The sequence below is a fragment of the Eptatretus burgeri genome, chromosome 2 (assembly GCF_056783735.1).
Source record: "Eptatretus burgeri isolate ZD-2024b chromosome 2, Ebu_testis_v1, whole genome shotgun sequence".
Classification (NCBI taxonomy): Eukaryota; Metazoa; Chordata; class Myxini; order Myxiniformes; family Myxinidae; genus Eptatretus; species Eptatretus burgeri.
The window spans coordinates 84809713-84826005 of NC_140962.1; the positions used below are offsets into that span (position 1 = coordinate 84809713).

General features: G+C 49.9%; 2 protein-coding genes across 8 annotated transcripts in view; one reads left to right on the top strand and one right to left on the bottom strand.

Moving 5' to 3' along the window:
• Nucleotides 1–6545, top strand: part of LOC147032473 (pecanex-like protein 1) — a 165855-nt gene extending 159310 nt beyond the window's left edge. For all 5 annotated transcript variants that reach the window (XM_085870126.1, XM_085870122.1, XM_085870123.1 and 2 more), the window contains 3 exons: nucleotides 3836–4035; nucleotides 4743–5314; nucleotides 5417–6545. In XM_085870126.1, coding sequence (XP_085726252.1) covers nucleotides 3836–4035; nucleotides 4743–5314; nucleotides 5417–5626 — 982 coding nt within the window. In that variant the 3' untranslated portion in view covers nucleotides 5627–6545. The remainder of the gene's footprint in view (nucleotides 1–3835; nucleotides 4036–4742; nucleotides 5315–5416) is intronic.
• Nucleotides 6546–10607: 4062 nt separating this feature from the next.
• The window catches only part of LOC147032475 (signal-induced proliferation-associated 1-like protein 1), a 322965-nt gene continuing 317279 nt past the window's right edge, over nucleotides 10608–16293 (bottom strand). For all 3 annotated transcript variants that reach the window (XM_085870130.1, XM_085870128.1, XM_085870129.1), the window contains 2 exons: nucleotides 15841–15931; nucleotides 10608–11843 (listed from right to left, as the gene is read on the bottom strand). In XM_085870130.1, coding sequence (XP_085726256.1) covers nucleotides 11700–11843; nucleotides 15841–15931 — 235 coding nt within the window. In that variant the 3' untranslated portion in view covers nucleotides 10608–11699. The remainder of the gene's footprint in view (nucleotides 11844–15840; nucleotides 15932–16293) is intronic.

Below are 16293 nucleotides of genomic sequence, written 5' to 3' on the forward strand. Positions count from 1 at the left end.
GACAGAGGAGTCCAAAGTGAAGGCCCGCTGGGCCGGTTACTTTCAGCGGTTGTACCAGGCTGATGCACCAGCTGTTGAATTGGATGTCAGGGGTGTTACTATCCCGATCGCTGACCCACCAATTAACTGTGATCCACATAAGTTTGTGAAAACACAGGCTGCATTGAAGCGGTTGAAATGGGGTAAAGCTCCAGGGATCTGTTGCATCCATGCTGAACTTCTCAAGGCTGGTGACTGGAAGAGGGGCCTTGTGCCTTTCTGGACAGGGAAGGGTGATCGCCAGGACTGCAACAACTTCCGAGGGTGACGCTGCTCTCAGTGCCGGGTAAGGTCTTTGCTTGGATAATTATTGATAGGGTTCGCCACCATCTGCTTGAGCACCAGCGTCCAGAGCAGTCAGGTTTTACACCGAAGAGGTCAACGATTGACCGTATCCTTGCTCTTCGGGTCCTCACCGAATACAGACGAGAGCTTCAGCAGGGGCTGCTTGTAGCCTATGTTGGTCTCTGCAAAGCGTTTGATTCAGTGAATTGGGCTGCCCTCTGGAGGATTCTTGGTCTTCGTGGGGTGCCACCAAAACTGATCAATCTGATGTCTGAATTATACTCTGGTGGTACCATCTCTGACTTATTTCCAGTTGTTACTGGAGTTTGTCAGGGGTGTGTAATGGCACCCACACTCTTCAGTGCTTGTGGGGACTGAATTCTGGGGAGGATATCGGAGAGATCAAACTGCGGTGCATCATTTGGGAATGTCAAGATCTCTGACCTTGATTTCGCAGATGATGCAGTCATCTTTGCGGAGACTCCAGATATCCTTTTGAGGGCCCTCGAGATGCTGAATGAGGAGTTGGAGCCACTGGGATTACGGGTTTCCTGGGTCAAAACGAAGATCCAGGCTTTCAATGACATATTGGATGCTGCTATCCTGTCTGTACCTGTTTGTGGTGAGGATGTTGAGGTCAGGGAGAGATTGTTACTTTGGCAGTGATATTCATGTCTCTGCTGACTGTGAGTCAGAGGTCAATAGACGTCTGCGTCAAGCCTGGGGAGCCATGGAGTCACTGGATCATGGGGTGTGGCACTGCCAGTACCTGTGCAGCAGGGTGAAACTTCGAGTCTTCAAGTGCTTGGTGCTTCCAGTCTTGCTCTATGGATGTGAGACTTGGACTCTGACCAAGGATCTGAGATAGAGACTTAATTCCTTTGGCACAGCCACGCCGTTGGCCAATGAAGCTATCCCACAGCCCTGTGCTGCATATCAAAGAAGAAGAAGAAGAAGAGAATACATCTCATAGACCGTTTCTTTGAGATTAATTTGTACCTTAGTTCAAGGATCATGAATAGGATGATTGGTCCGTCATTGGATATTGAAATGAACCACCACTGACATTTCATTCAAAGCTGTGAACCGTAAGTTGATGCCCAGAGAAAAGTGTTTGGGTCATCGTCATCCCATAGTGTACATAGTGTCTGTGCTGCCGCAACAGTCTCTTGGCAAGGGTTATGCTGAGTGGTTTGCCATTGTCTTACCAGCAGTCAGTCAGAGGAGGAATTTGTAATTTGTTCAGGGTGCCAACGATAGCTACCCTACACTTTACCAAAGGCACCGTGGGATCCTCAACATTGACCAGCGAGCAACATTGGCAGCCACGTCAAGGAAAATGAAGAAATGTTAACGCAGGAAGGCATTCTGCCCATAATGCCTCTGCTTTCAACACCCAATATATCCGTTCAACTGAAGTGTGTGTGTGGTTGTTGTTTTTTTTCTCCCTTGTGAGAGGTGGGGGGGGGGGGCTGTGTGCCAGGCACAGGGACAGGACTGTGCCTGCCCACCCCACCCTTTTACTTTATCCTCTGGCTTAACGTCCACCCGATGGACAGAGCGCACGCACACGCACACATCGATACATCACCCTGCATTTGAAACACCAGGATGATAGTTCATAGCTGGGCTTAGATTCCAATCCAGGTTGGATGGCTTAGCGGTGAGCGTGCTTACCTCCATCGGGTGTGCTGACAGCCTCTTTGGTCCACAGTTAAGTGTAAAAGCATTTTTTGAGATCGGATAAAGAAAATCTTGAACTAATATTTGGGGACAATGAAGTTTAATTGTAGTTGGGTTAAAGTTACATTCAGGTGTTATCGATGTGTCCAGAAGTCAGACTGACTGACCGTGTGTGTCGTGTCGTTGATATGTCTCGGTGTCACAGGCTTCTTGGGTTCATAGTTTCCAAATTCTCGGTCGGGGCACTCTCCAATTTTAATGAGCCCTGCAATAATGCTCCAGCTGAAAGGCCAGAATCGGAGCATGGTAACTGGAGGTTCTTGGTTTCATTATTCCGTCGTATGTGGGTTAAACAGTGGACAGGAGTTTTGGAGTGTAAATGAGTCACTGGCTTCGATTTGGTCTCAGGATTTGAAGAGGAATGGCGATTGCAATGAACCCTGACGATTGTTGTGCCCTTCAAAGGGCGGATAATCGTATTTGTCTGTAATGTGCCTTCTTTTGTGGAAAACAGGAAGCTCGTTTATTTGCAAAAGTACCTTGGAATAGGTTGGTGGTTGATTATCTGCATCCTGGTGGGCCCCCATATGTTTGTAAAGAGATGGATTGTCATCATATCCCCAAATTGGACACAGTCGCATCGTTGGATGCACAAGAGGCTGATGGGTGTCACGTCCGAGTTATTAACAATAACAGACATGACATACCATGTGCACATACACCGAGGTTAAGGTAAGAATGAGATGACAAGACAACAGACAGAGTATGGAAACATTGGACATGACAAAGGGATGAATGAACAGGAGAGAAGAAAGTTAAGGAAACATCGTCACCTTCTGGTAAAAAAAAAGTGAGGGTTCGTGGGGTGAAATAACACCATTCCTTTTGTGCCTTTAAAGGCACACTGCTGCCGAGGCAGTTTCCTTGGCAAGGAGTACAGTCCTGGATGGGTCGTCACCCAAACACAGGTTACCCTGAATGGTTGTTACCCCAGTACACTGGTACTCATTTCGCTGATCTCGGAAGGATGACAGGCTGAGTCAACCCCACCTGGTGTTAATTCAACAGAGAACTGGGGCTCAAACTCAGGACCTTCAGGTCCAAAGCCAGTCACTTTAAATGCAAAGCCAGTTTATAATTGGGTGAAATAATAATAATAATAATAATTTAAAAATGAATCTTGGATTGGGATTGAGGATGACAGAATATGGTGAGAAACTAAAACACTTATCTCTGTCAGTAATTTACTTGCAGTTACTCTACCAGGTGCATTAGTAAGGATTTCCATCCCTCCTCCCGACAACACCATAACCAGTGAGGGGGATTTTTTCGGTGCTGGTAATTCAAAGGTAATGTTTTGGGACCCTACTCCAACTCCTCCCCCAAGATTCCAAAGGTGTGTTGGTCGTTATCTCCATATGTTGGTTTGAGAAGATGGAACAGAGACCCACCAGGTCTCAAAGTATCCACATACGTGCGTTGTCCAGAACAGGCCGGCCATGCAGAATACTTGCTGACGATCTGACAGCAACATGACGATTCTCCTGAGATTAGCTTGATGTTCAGATACTCGAGTTCAAATCTGGCATGCAAGTGTCTTCGCTGCTCGGCCACTGCTCTCCACTTTTGCCAGTGATCTGGTTTTCCACATCTTGTTGCCATATGGGTTGTTGGGTGGAATGTACTAACTTTAGGTGGACAGGTCTGGATACAAAATTGCTGAACATGATGCACATCAAATGCGATAAGTTTCAAAATGTCGGCAATTTATTTCTTTGTCACCTCTCGTGGTCCACCTGAGCATGAGTTTATGCCGACGTCTCCACAGGATGCGGAAGGGCTGTGGAGCCGGTTGCAACAGCGGAGGGAATGTGGACGATTCGGACTGTTGCGTTGGAGGGATATCATCCATGGCGAGTAGCGGTGGGCAGCAGGGAAACCCTTCACAAAGCGGGGTGGGAAACCCAGCTCCTTCGGAAGGTACCCATGCGTCTTTGGGACAGCCTGTGCTGGGTCAACCGATAACAGGTAAGGATAAAGAGCAGTGTGTTGCCCTTGCATGTCTAACCTTTGGCTGTGCTTTATTCCTCGTTTGGTGCATTACTGCATTTTGCAAATCATCACTGCATTGTGAAAATGTGATGGAGCTCGATCCCTCATGGGGGGGGGGGTAATATTGTGGAAGGGCCATCGGCAGTTTTATTATCATGAGCTGTGGCTACAATGGTGTGTCTGTCCATTGGGATCCTTTTTTTTGTTGTTGTTGTTGTTGCTCTTATGTTAATTCTTGAGCAAATGGATTTCTGGCTGCTGCTCATGTAATATTGAGTGTTTCAGCCTTACTCATGCTTAAATGCACTGCAGATGTCATCGTTTGGCAACAGGCGAGGTCATTGCAACCATGGTTTTCACTAATGATGGTGCTCCCCCACCCCCTTTTTCCATTCCAATCCTCAACCCCATCCCCCAGCTTAGAACATGATGTTCTTAGTTTCATAAAAGAACCTGTACATGCATAACCTGCAGGACAAGGATGTTGAGACACAATGGTACAATTAGTGTAATTTGAGGTTGAACCCACAATCCCAGGATCTCTGTTCAGAGGTTACAAAACAGACTGACTGACATACTGTGGATTAGCACTTGGTGCATCTCCTGGGGTTTATAGATTGTTTTGCACACCATATGAATGGTCTTATTTTGATTAATTGTTTTTTTTCCTACTGTCGTTCAAGGAGTATCTTTGGGTCTTCCTTCAAACCTTGCTCGAGCATCTCCTTTGCGTGGTAGTGGTGGAGGTGGTGGAGGTGGTGTCTCACAGGCAAGCCAAACGTCGATGCTGTGGACCGCGAGCGGTGTCGCAGGTGGTCCTGTGATGGCCCCGAATCGACAGAACGCCTCGGCTCGTGGCCAAACTTGGTGCAGCCGTTCCTCACTTCGTCAAACAGCTCCAGCCACCACAGCCCCCTTGGAAGCAGGACTTGCTTCACTGTGCCAGCCTGAGGGCATTGCAGGTGCAGCTAACCGAGCGAGTCTTGCATCATCTTCAAGCTCAACTCTCAGCTCTGTGATTCTACCCCTGGGCAAGCGCAGCACTTCAACTCTTGCAACAATCGCTGCAGGCTTCCTGGCACCAGATGCTACATCTGCAGCAACTGCAAGTCTAGCTGGGAACCCTGGCAGCAATGCTGAGACGCAGTCGGATGCCAGCTCCGGGACGGGAGGTTCAGCTGGCACGGGAACAACACGGGGTGGAGGAGACGGCACAACCCCTGCGAGGAAAGACACTGGGTGCTCTCGGATGCAGGTATGAAATCGTAATTTCATCGACTTCTATTGAAATACCTCAGGCTTGGAGTTTCGTAATAAACTTGGTATTTTCTACCTGATCACTCCACCCTATGCTCAGGCTGTGACTGGTGGCCAGGTTCTAGATTTAAGTCATGGATCGAAGAAAAAGGAGCTACAGTGGCCGGAAGAGACCATGCGGATTCGGGTAGGCCGTGCATCCTGGCGGGACTGGAGTCCACAGGACGGCACAGAAGGCCGTGTTCGCCAACCTCTGCTAGAGCCAGACTCTGCAAGTGCAGGTGGAACGCCGGACTCATCATCCGCTTGAAGTTCAACCATGACACTTTGTGGTGAGGGGGTTGTATCCCCTTACCCCTGCACCAATATGCAGTACCACTGTGGTTTTCAGATTTCTTTAAAAGTTGTGTACAGAGAACTGATGTGGGTGCATATATCATTTTCCCCACCCATATGGTGGCACACAGCTTTTGAAAATGGTAGAAACCTGAATGGAGCTATCCATTCGGGCAGCTTCTGCTCTTATTTGGGACATGCAGGCCTTTTTTGTGTTCCACACCCTTACCTGTTTTTCCTCCAAATTCTTCCATGCAAGTTGTCCCCCTCAAACCCCCCACCCCCGTTCATGGTGCCTTTCTCCAAAACCCTGGTCCCCACTTTCCAAGAACTCACGACCTGCCTTTTCGTTTTTTTTTTTCATTGCACGGGCTTCCTTTCGCTCCGCTATAGTGCGGACCATTGTGCACTGCCAGGTGCTTTCCTGCTGGGAATTATTCAACTAACTCGCTTTGGCAAGCTGATCCTGCTGCTCAAGGAAGGACTGGTACCTGCTGTTGAGACTGACGTTGAGCTGTGCCTGGGCACGCGATTCAAAGCTAAATATGTCAGCAGTGGTTGCTGGGGTCGAGACAAGTTGTCGGCCCAATATTCTCGTATTTGTTTACTTTTTACTCATTTTCGTCTGCTCACTCGCTCCTACGTTCTTCCTTGTTGTCCCTGTCCAACAACTTTCAGTGATTGACCTCCCCCTTCCAAAGACATTGTTGACTTTCAAAGGCAGCAATATTTTCCTTCTGAGGAACATTGCACAGTTTATGTACATAATTCATTGCAACTATTATTTGCCTTCTTTGTCGCTCCCAAGTGAACTCGCTACTTTGCAATTTGCCAAAAGTGTCGCATCGTGCAATCATTTTTGGTTTCTTCCTTGCTCAGTGTACAACAACAAAACCCTAAAAATGTGGACGAATGCAATGTACATCCCAAGACGGGCGCAGCTGTTCGTGGCATGGCAAGTGTTTCCTTGGAAGGGTTGGGCTTCGTCAGCACTGCTGGCAGTTTCATTGCTTAGCATGGGGTGTCTAACCCTAACAGCTTGGGTTCTGCGGTGGTGGGGGGAGAGGGGAGGAGGAGTGGGGGGGAGAGGGGAGGAGGAGTGGGGGGGAGAGGGGAGGAGTGGGGGGGGAGAGGGGAGGAGTGGGGGGGAGAGGGAGGAGGAGTGGGGGGGGAGAGAGGGAGGAGGAGTGGGGGGGGGAGAGAGGAGGGGAGGAGGAGTGGGGGGAGAGAGGGGAGGAGGAGTGGGGGAGAGAGGGGAGGAGGAGTGGGGGAGAGAGGGGAGGAGGAGTGGGGGGAGAGGGGGAGGAGGAGTGGGGGGGAGAGAGGGAGGAGGAGTGGGGGGGAGAGGGGAGGAGGAGTGGGGGGGAGAGGGAGGAGGAGTGGGGGGGAGAGGGGAGGAGGAGTGGGGGGAGAGGGGAGGAGGAGTGGGGGGGGGAGAGGGGAGGAGGAGTGGGGGGGAGAGGGAGGAGGAGTGGGGGGGGAGAGGGGGAGGAGGAGTGGGGGGAGAGGGGAGGAGGAGTGGGGGGGAGAGGGAGGAGGAGTGGGGGGGGGAGAGGGAGGAGGAGTGGGGGGAGAGGGGGAGGAGGAGTGGGGGGGAGAGAGGAGGAGGAGTGGGGGGGGAGAGGGAGGAGGAGTGGGGGGGAGAGGGAGGAGGAGTGGGGGGGGAGAAGGGAGGGGGGAGGGGGGGGGGAGAGGGGGGGGGGGGGGGGGGGGGGAGGGGGAGGGGGGGGGGGGGGGGAGGGGAGGGGGGGGGGGGGGGGGGGGGGAGGAGTGGGGGGGGGGAGGAGGAGAGGGGGGAGAGGGAGGAGGAGTGGGGGGGGGAGAGGGAGGAAGTGGGGGGAGGAAGGAAGGAGAGAGTGGGGGGGAGAGGGGAGGAAGGAGTGGGGGGAGAGGGGAGGAGGAGTGGGGAAGAGAGAGGAAGGAAGTAGAGAGAGGGGAGGGAAGGAGTGGGGAGAGGGAGGAGGAGTGGGGGGGAGAGGGGAGGAGGAGTGGGGGGGAGAGGGGAGGAGGAGTGGGGGGGAGAGGGAGGAGGAGTGGGGGGGAGGGAGGAGGAGAGGAGGAGGGGGGGAGAGGGGAGGAGGAGTGGGGGGGGAGAGGGGAGGAGGAGTGGGGGGGGGGGAGGAGGAGTGGGGGAGAGGGAGGAGGAGGAGTGGGGAGGAGGAGTGGGGGGGGAGGGGAGGAGGAGTGGGGGGGGAGAGGGAGGAGGAGTGGGGGGAGAGGGGAGGAGGAGTGGGGGGGGGGAGAGGGGAGGAGGAGTGGGGGGGAGAGGGAGGAGGAGTGGGGGGGGAGAGGGAGGAGGAGTGAGGGGGGGGGGGAGAGGGAGGAGGAGTGGGGGGGGAGGGGGAGGAGGGAGAGAGGGAGAGAGGGGGGAGAGGGAGGAGGAAGTGGAGAGAGGGAGGGAGGAAGTGGGGGGAGAGAGGGGGAGAGGAGAGAGGAGGAAGGAGAGGGGGAAGGGGGAGGAAGGTAGAGAGAGAGGAGAGAGGAAAGGAGAGGAAGAGAGAGAGAGAGAAGAAAGGAGAAAGAGAGAAAGGGAGAGGAAAGGAGAGGAAGAAGGGAGGAAGGAGAGAGGAGAGGGGAAGAGGAGAAGAAGGGGAGAGAAGAGGAGAGGAGGGAGGGAGAGAGAGGAGGGAGGGAGAGAGAGAGGAGAGGGGAGGGAGAGGGAGAGAGGGGGAGGGAGAGAGGAGAGGGGGAGGAGGGAGAGAGAGAGGAGGGAGAGGGAGGGAGAGGGAGAGAGAGAGAGGAGAGAGGGGGGGAGAGAGGGAGGAGAGAGAGAGAGGAGGAGAAAGGGGGAGGGAGAGGAGAGGGGGAGAGAGAAGGAGAGAGAGAGGAGAGGGGAAGGAGAGAGAGAGAGGGGAGGGAGAGGGAGAGAGGGGGGAGGAGAGGAGAGGGAGAGAGAGAGGAGAGAGGGGGAGAAGGGAGAGGGGAGAGAGAGAGAGGGAGGAGAGAGAGGAAGAGGGAGGAAGGGAGAGGAGAGGAGAGAGAGAGAAGAGAGGGGGAGGAAAGAGAGAGAAAGGAGAGAGAGAGAGAGAGAGGGAGAGAGAGAGGAGAGAGAGAGAGAGGGGAAGAGGGAAGAGAGAGGGGAGGAGGAGAGGGAGGAAGGAAGTGGGGGGGGGAGAGGAGGAAGAGAGAGAGAAGGGGAGGAAGGTAGAGAGAGAGGAAGGGAGGAGAGAGAGGGGGGAAGAGGAGGAGGGAAGAGAGGAGGAGGAGGGGGAGAGGGGGGAAGGAGGGGGGGAGAGGGGAGGAGGAGTGGGGGGAGAGAGGGAAGGAGGAGTGGGGGGGAGAGGGGAGGAGGAGTGGGGGGGAGAAGGGAGGAGGAGGAGTGGGGGGAGAGGGGAGGAGGGGGGGGGGGAGAGGGGAGGAGGAGGGGGGGGAGAGGGAGGAGGAGGGGGGGGGAGGAGAGGGGGGAGAGGGGGGAGAGAGAAGGAAGGAGTGGGGGGAGAGGGGAGAGAGAGAAGAGAGAGAGAGAGGAGGAAGGAGAGGGAGAGAGAGAGGGGAGAGAAGAGAGGAAGAGAGAGGAGAGGGAAGGAGGGAGAAGAGGAAGGGGGAGGAAGGAGAGAAGAGGAGGGAGAGAGAGAGAGGAGGGAAGGGAGAGGGGGAGGGAGAGAGGAGAGAGAGAGGGAGAGAGAGAGAGGGGAAAGGAGGGAGGAGAGAGAGAGAGAGAAAGGAGGGAAGAAAGGGGGGAGAGAGAGAGGGAAGAGGGGGGGAGAGAGAGAAAGAGAGGGAGGAGAGGGGGGAGGGAGAGGGAGAGGGAGGGAGGAAGAGAGAGGAGGAAGGGAGAGAGAGGAGAAAGGAAGAGAGAGAGAGAGAGAGAGAGAGGAGAGGAGAGGGGGAGGGAGAGGGGAGAGGGGGGAGGAGAGGAGAGGGGGAGAGAGGAGAGGGGGAGGAAGGAGAGAGAGAGGGGAGAGAGAGAGGAGAGGGGAGAGAGGAGAGGAAGGAGAGGAGAGGGGAGAGGAGAGGGAGAGGAGAGGGGGAGAGAGGAGAGGAGGGAGAGGAGGAGGGGAGGGAGAGGGGAGAGGGGGAGAGAGGGGAGGGGGGAGAGGGGAGGGGGAGAGGGAGGAGGAGAGGGGAGGAGGAGAGGGGAGAGGGAGGAGGGGAGAGGGAGGAGGGGAGAGGGAGAGGAGGAGAAGGGAGGGGGAGGAAGGGAGAGGGGATGGGGGGAGGAGAGGAAATGGGGGAGGGAGAGGGGATGGGGGGGGAGGGAGAGGGGATGGGGGGAGGGAGAGGGGATGGGGGAGGGAGGGGGAGGGGTGGGGGGGTAAGAGGCAAGGCTCGTTTTGGGGTAGCAGGACTGCTTTTGCCGCTTTGTTTCTTTCTATGCACCAAATCCCGTCGTGCTCAGCAACGTTGTGGTGACAGCCATTTTGAAAAGGGGTGGTTGTGACAGGGAGGATGAAAATACTTTTATGAACTGCATTACAATCATACAACCTAAGCATTCAATGTGATCTTGCGGTAAAGCTGAACCATGTACCGTTATAGTATTAGAGCTGAAAAAGCCACTAAAATTCCATTAGAAAAGCCTTATTCTTACCGGAAAAGCACATCTTTCAATTTACTCCCTCAAGTGTTTTTTTTATTTTTTTTTTACTTTCAAAAAGTGAAGCGTTTTGAATATATTATTTTCCTTAAACAGGCACCATGGTATTGCTTGGGCAGTGGGGTTTTTTTAATTATTTTTTTGGAGACTATTTATTGTTGTACAATTTGATTCCTTCACCGTGTTTTTAAGACATGGTGCTTTCTTCCTGCCCTTCAACATGTTCTGCATGGCAGACATTTGGTATAACCTCATGGCGAGTGCAGAAGAGGTGGGACGTATGATGTATCAGTTATAGTTCCACACTTGTATAATATGTAAGATGAACGGCAACAATGAAACAATAAAAGTTTATAAAACAGTATACGGGTTTGAAATCAATGGTCCTTGGGGATCGAACAATGGGATTGCAAGGTCGTGAGACTAATAACGAAGCTGGATTTTATTTTGGAGTCACTTACATGCGCAGATGACAGCAAATGTAACCTGACTCTCGAGGGCACAGGTTTGGTGTTGATAAAGCTTTCTGCACCGTGTAATCCAAAAGCCATGACGGGCGTGCCAGGACAACTGCTTACAAACGATAACTGTAAATATGAACTACCGGCCGAGCTTAAAACAGGTCGGGTATTTACAATGTGCATGGCAACAACAAAAAAAATCTGGTTTCTGCAAAGGTGAGGAGGGATGGTGATGAAGGTGAGGGTGCGATCAATCACAGCTCTAACGAGCTGCTTATGCTTATCAGGTGCGTTTCACATCACATGGTAGAGGGAAGAGGGGGTAGGTCAATGCAGCTACACATACACTATCCTTGTAAATGCATCAAGGTAAATTCAAGTACAGTATACCAAAAACATATTTACAAAACGATGCTGAAGTTCCACATCAAAATGCTTGCACAACAATGCAACATTCGAACGTGCAAAGCCATAAAAGTGGATCTCATTCTGCCCTCGCCTTCCATACCGGCACTCATCGAGCGTGCGGATAAACCAAGACTGGCCTTACCTGAAAAGGATGGAATGTGTAAGCGGTTTGGGTTTCACATCACTCATCTAAGCATGCAATACCTTGGCTGCCATTCTGCTTGCGGTTAAAAAAAAACTGTAAAGACAGGTGATTGAGCTCAGCAGGTTATGGCTGCACAAACAAAAGAGAGGGACACGACCCCCCCATCACTGTACAGGATTACTTAAGCATCTCTCTCCAAAAACATGGGTCTAAAAATCTTGTACCAGGCATGACACCACTCCACCCACTGGTTTTTCTATCTGCAAGAAAGCTCCAGCAGAAGCATCACCGAGGAGGTGGTGGACATCAGCAGGATATCGTCATCGCTGGGGTTTTCTCATGGCCACTTCACAACCCAAGTGCTTCTCCCTGGCAAGAGTCTCTGACCACTTTTGGAATCGCTCAAAAATCAGAATCCCTGGGATTTGTATCTTTTCAAAGCAACAGGGCTTTGGTTCACATTATTAATATTCACATTTGCACAGTGACTTTAACATCACTTCCGGTCCCTTGAGTCTTGGAACATCTTGGTGATACGCTGCAGCTGCTTCGCTGACATTTTGTTCTCGTGCTGGAGCCGCTGGTTGTCGAGTCTGAGGTTCTGAACCTCCGACTGTAAAATGGCTTTCGACTCCTTTTCCTGTGGATGGTAAGAGAAGAAGAAGAAGAAGAAAATCACATGGCTCACCATCTGTGAACACCAACGCTCGAGTCGAGTCAATTTCATTTTAATACATATAAATATGTCGAGGCTCCTTTTACGACACAAATATCAAAGAGCAGAACAGGCTGAAATGGAGACGGAGAGGGAAACAGATGGAAAAGAACATGTATGCACCGGAAGATGGGGAGAGGGGTTCGGCACGAGAGAAGGCTCAGAGGAACAAAATGGGAGAAAATGATAGTCGGCTGCAACCTTGAAGATCGTGGGGTTGTTAAAACAACAGGACTTTATCGTGGAAAGTACAGAAGCGACAGACACAGTCATTCAGAATGACCTGCAACAATGGAAGGGAATAAAAGTCCACTTGCATCACACGTGAAAAATACGAGGTGGGTTAGGCAGATCATCACTACCCTGAACAGGATCGAGTCATCCGAGTTTGTACAGACAGTGATGTGGCGGTTCTCTCGAGACGAGCATGGCTTCCTGAATGAAGTTTAGGATTCAAATCCTTCAAAATGCTAACTGCCTTCAGTTGGATATTAAGCCAAAGCATACTGGAATATCAGTCTAGTGTCCTTACCAGAAAGGAAGAAGAGAGGACACGGGTTTGAATGAATGGCGATGAGTGTTAAGCTCAGACCGAGAGAGGGCAACGGATGAGAGGTAAGAAAGTCATCACCTTTTCGAAACCCAAAAGTAAAAATTCTCTCAGAGTTCACTTACATGTTACTACACAATGGCAATGATGGTTTCCAAAATTGACATTTTAATTAATAGATGAGTTTGAGGGATCAAACTCCAAACTCCAACATCAAAGTAACTTCAGAAGGTGCTAAAAGGCAGCCCTTCAACCCAGGCAGGGATTTTAAGGTGAACAGTGCACAGCACACAGTGGCCTATTCTTTTCAAAATGTACCATCAGATATTTTATATTCACAAGCAAATGCCAACAGATCATGGGATAGCCAGCTTAACATCCCCTCTGCAGTGCAGCATACGCACTGCTGCGGTGCCCTTCCCGAGAAACACGAGGATGGCAATTTTTGATTTGGATAGGAATCAAATGCAAACGAGTGTACTCAAAGGTGAGTTGGCTCCCTCTGGGCTGTCAGCACAAACGGTAACATGCTCGACGGCTTATAACCCGAAATTTGGATTATACAACTTGTCTTCATTTGATGGGATGGAGGTGTATTATACAACAATGAAAATGATCTTGAGAAAAGGAAACAAAAGGTAATGCATCTTTTTTTTTAACATAAGCACCAGAGGGACGGTAGGAGTGTTTGAAATAATAAAAACAAAGAAAAGAATGGAGAGAAACTCGAGTGTGGAAAGAATGGAAAGATACTCGGGACGAGAGAAGTGCCAAGGAAGGAGCGGGAAAGCATCGGATGGAGTATTCAGAAGAGGGAAGGTCAAAGGTTCCACAATATTTGCATACGTCATAAAAAGACGTGTCCTGATTCTGTCCACTCCTTCCCCACCCCCACCATCAAACACCATAATTCAATAAACTCACTCTCTGTCCCAAACAATGTCAGACAGTAACTAATGAGTGCTTTTAAGGAAGTCATTAATCAGTGTACTCTCCATCAAGGATGGGGATTGTTGATACACAAAAAAGGTCAACCTTGAAGACATTATGGAGAGTCACAGATGGCTGAAGCAGCTCGTTTGGTGTTTGCGGCCATTAGTGCAGCTATCATTCGGCCGAGGCCGACTGAAGCGAGGTCGAGGCCGTTTATTCCTGATACGTGAAACACCCTGCAACCCGTACCTACAGAAAACAGACTTTTTGGAATGCCGGCCTCATTTTCCGTCCAATCCTCATGGAACTTTGATTAAAAAAAAAAAAAAAAATTATCCATGCGAAGGTTCTCCGACGTCAAAAGTTTCGTGTCAAGCGGTAACGTGGAAAACGAATTTAAAAACGAATAAAGGGTAAAAAAGTGAGGGCGGAGGAAAAAAAAATCCAAACAAAATTAAGAGTACCCTAATAACAACAATATTAATAAGGATTAATAACGTGACCTCACCCGTTGGGACCAAGTGTTTTGAGTAATTAAAATATGGCAAGCAGAACCTCTGCTGGGACTCAAAGTTCTGCATCAATACTGTGGCCAAAGAATAGTCAGCACACAAGGGCCGGAAAAGAATACGATTATAATGCAAATTCGAGCGAGTAAATGTTTAATTGAAATGGCTCTCTGATGGGCTCATTCTTTGGGAAGCTTGTGAGGTATTGTTGTTCTTACATTGCGATGGATCGAGTGTTCTTATTTGAGAGTGAGTGGGGACCCGAACGAGTCCAACCATTTGTACAGCCATCACCACCACGGACGTGTCCCAATTAGGATTCCAACGGGTTACAGAGTGGTTGCATTTTACTCCCACCCCCTCACTTGAAACACTCTAATACAAAATCAGACACCCCCTGAATAATTACACAATGCTTGCATCAACTAGCCCCCCCCCCCCAAAGACAAACACTTCTCCCTCGACCCCAACACACCACTCAGTCGAAAGCTTAACCATCGAGCTCGACTATTGTTTTAACAACCCGGTGACACCTTTTATTGATATTTATATCTCGACATTATCATACTGGTTTGATCGGGTTGTGTGTTCGCTTAAATTGTGGCTGCTTTCATGCAAATAATGACTGCAAACCAAACATGAACATCTTTGTGATGAAAACCAGATCACACTGTATACATCAGTACTCACACGAGCAGGCAAACCATTTTCTACTTTTCTTTTTTCATAACTAGTAATAACTCTTACCACCACGAGCAAAATATGGTGACGAAATCCCCTCCCTACTCAAAGTCAAGCTTCTTCCTCGCGTGACAGACAGACGTCACGTCTGTCCATGCAAAGGCGTTCCGACACCAATTATTGACTTCCTTTTAATAATAGTAATACTAACACCTCTTCCCTACGGGAGCGAAAACGGGTGTCAATATCCACGTTAATTTCAAGTCATCTCCCCATTCTTGCCAAGGGATTGATGGGAGGGGTGAGTGGGGAATTATTTGGGTAAGGGGGGGAATTATTTTGTGTCCATGACCTAACTCTTACCTGAACATATGACTGCAAAATTTGGTGGCGATTGGCCCAGGTGTTTTGATTTTATAATCAACACACACATGGAGAATAGAGAATCGTCTTATTTCAGGATGACGACAATGTAACCCGGGAGTAAACACCTCCACCCCCCCTCAAAAAAACAAACATTCTGGAGTAAATGATGCCCCCCATCCCTACTCCTTTCAGTCCCTCAAATTAAACGAATGTGTTACAGGCTGGTGAGATCACTTCAAAGGGTTGGGTACAGTGGTACACATGTTTAACTTGGCAAAAGTGTTTTAAATTTTTTTATTTACTTTCGTAAAGCCAATGTGTAAAGAAATGGCTCTTGCCAATAACTTACACGTTTCTGATTGAACTCGTACTTGCATCGGCCTATGTCGACCATCCACCCATGGCAAGTGTTAGGAACGTAATTATTGCCTAAATTAAGCTCTATACATATGTGAACAAAATAAACAGGCTTTTGTCTGCACCGGATTCGAACAAGTGTGCTAACCTGGTGCTCCTTGTCAAATCTGAAATGTATAAAAAATAAATAAATCACTTGATGGCCTCTTGGTCTTACGACACCTTTTATCTGGTCTTACACGCTTCACATCCTCCCCCCCACTCCTTCAATAATTTATACCCTCTTTAAACCCAAAAGGTCATGTGTGTTCATTCAAGAGCGTGCTCTCCTCCGCTGTGTCCGTCAAGTCAAAGATTTACATTCATTCACACTCATTTGTCCAAAACAAAAATGTCCATGGCCTTCGAAGTATAGTCGATAGGAAAGAGCAGTTCAAGGCACCTGTTAGGTGAGGGTATTGTGAGACAGCCATGCTTACAGGACACACAGCACTTGTTTATGGTGGGTGCTGGTTGTAGAGATTACCTTGCGCAGGTCATCCCTCATCTGCTTCATCATGCTCTCCAGATAGCTCACTTTGTCAAACAGAACTTCTGGGCTCATTCCATCACCACAGCTAAGGGCGGCATGCACAGAGGTCCATTAATGCTCGTTGCTCAGGCAACTTGGACCCGAGTTCCAATTGTACGTCACCATCACATTCATTACTCAACTCTGCTGGAACGAAAACAAAGTAACCAAAGGTTTGTTTGTTTCAAACACAAACACAGCTCAAGGGTTGTTGAGAAAACTTCGAGAAATAAAAAAGTCAAACGGATCAACCTGCAAAACCTGCAATTTGAATTAACATTTCACAGTCAGAGGACGTGCAAAGATTACATAATATTTTGTGTCCCCCTCTCCCTTCCCCTCCCAACAATCTTAACGCAGTGGAAGCATTTCTACCCCCTTCAAACTCAAGCGTCATGATAAAAACTT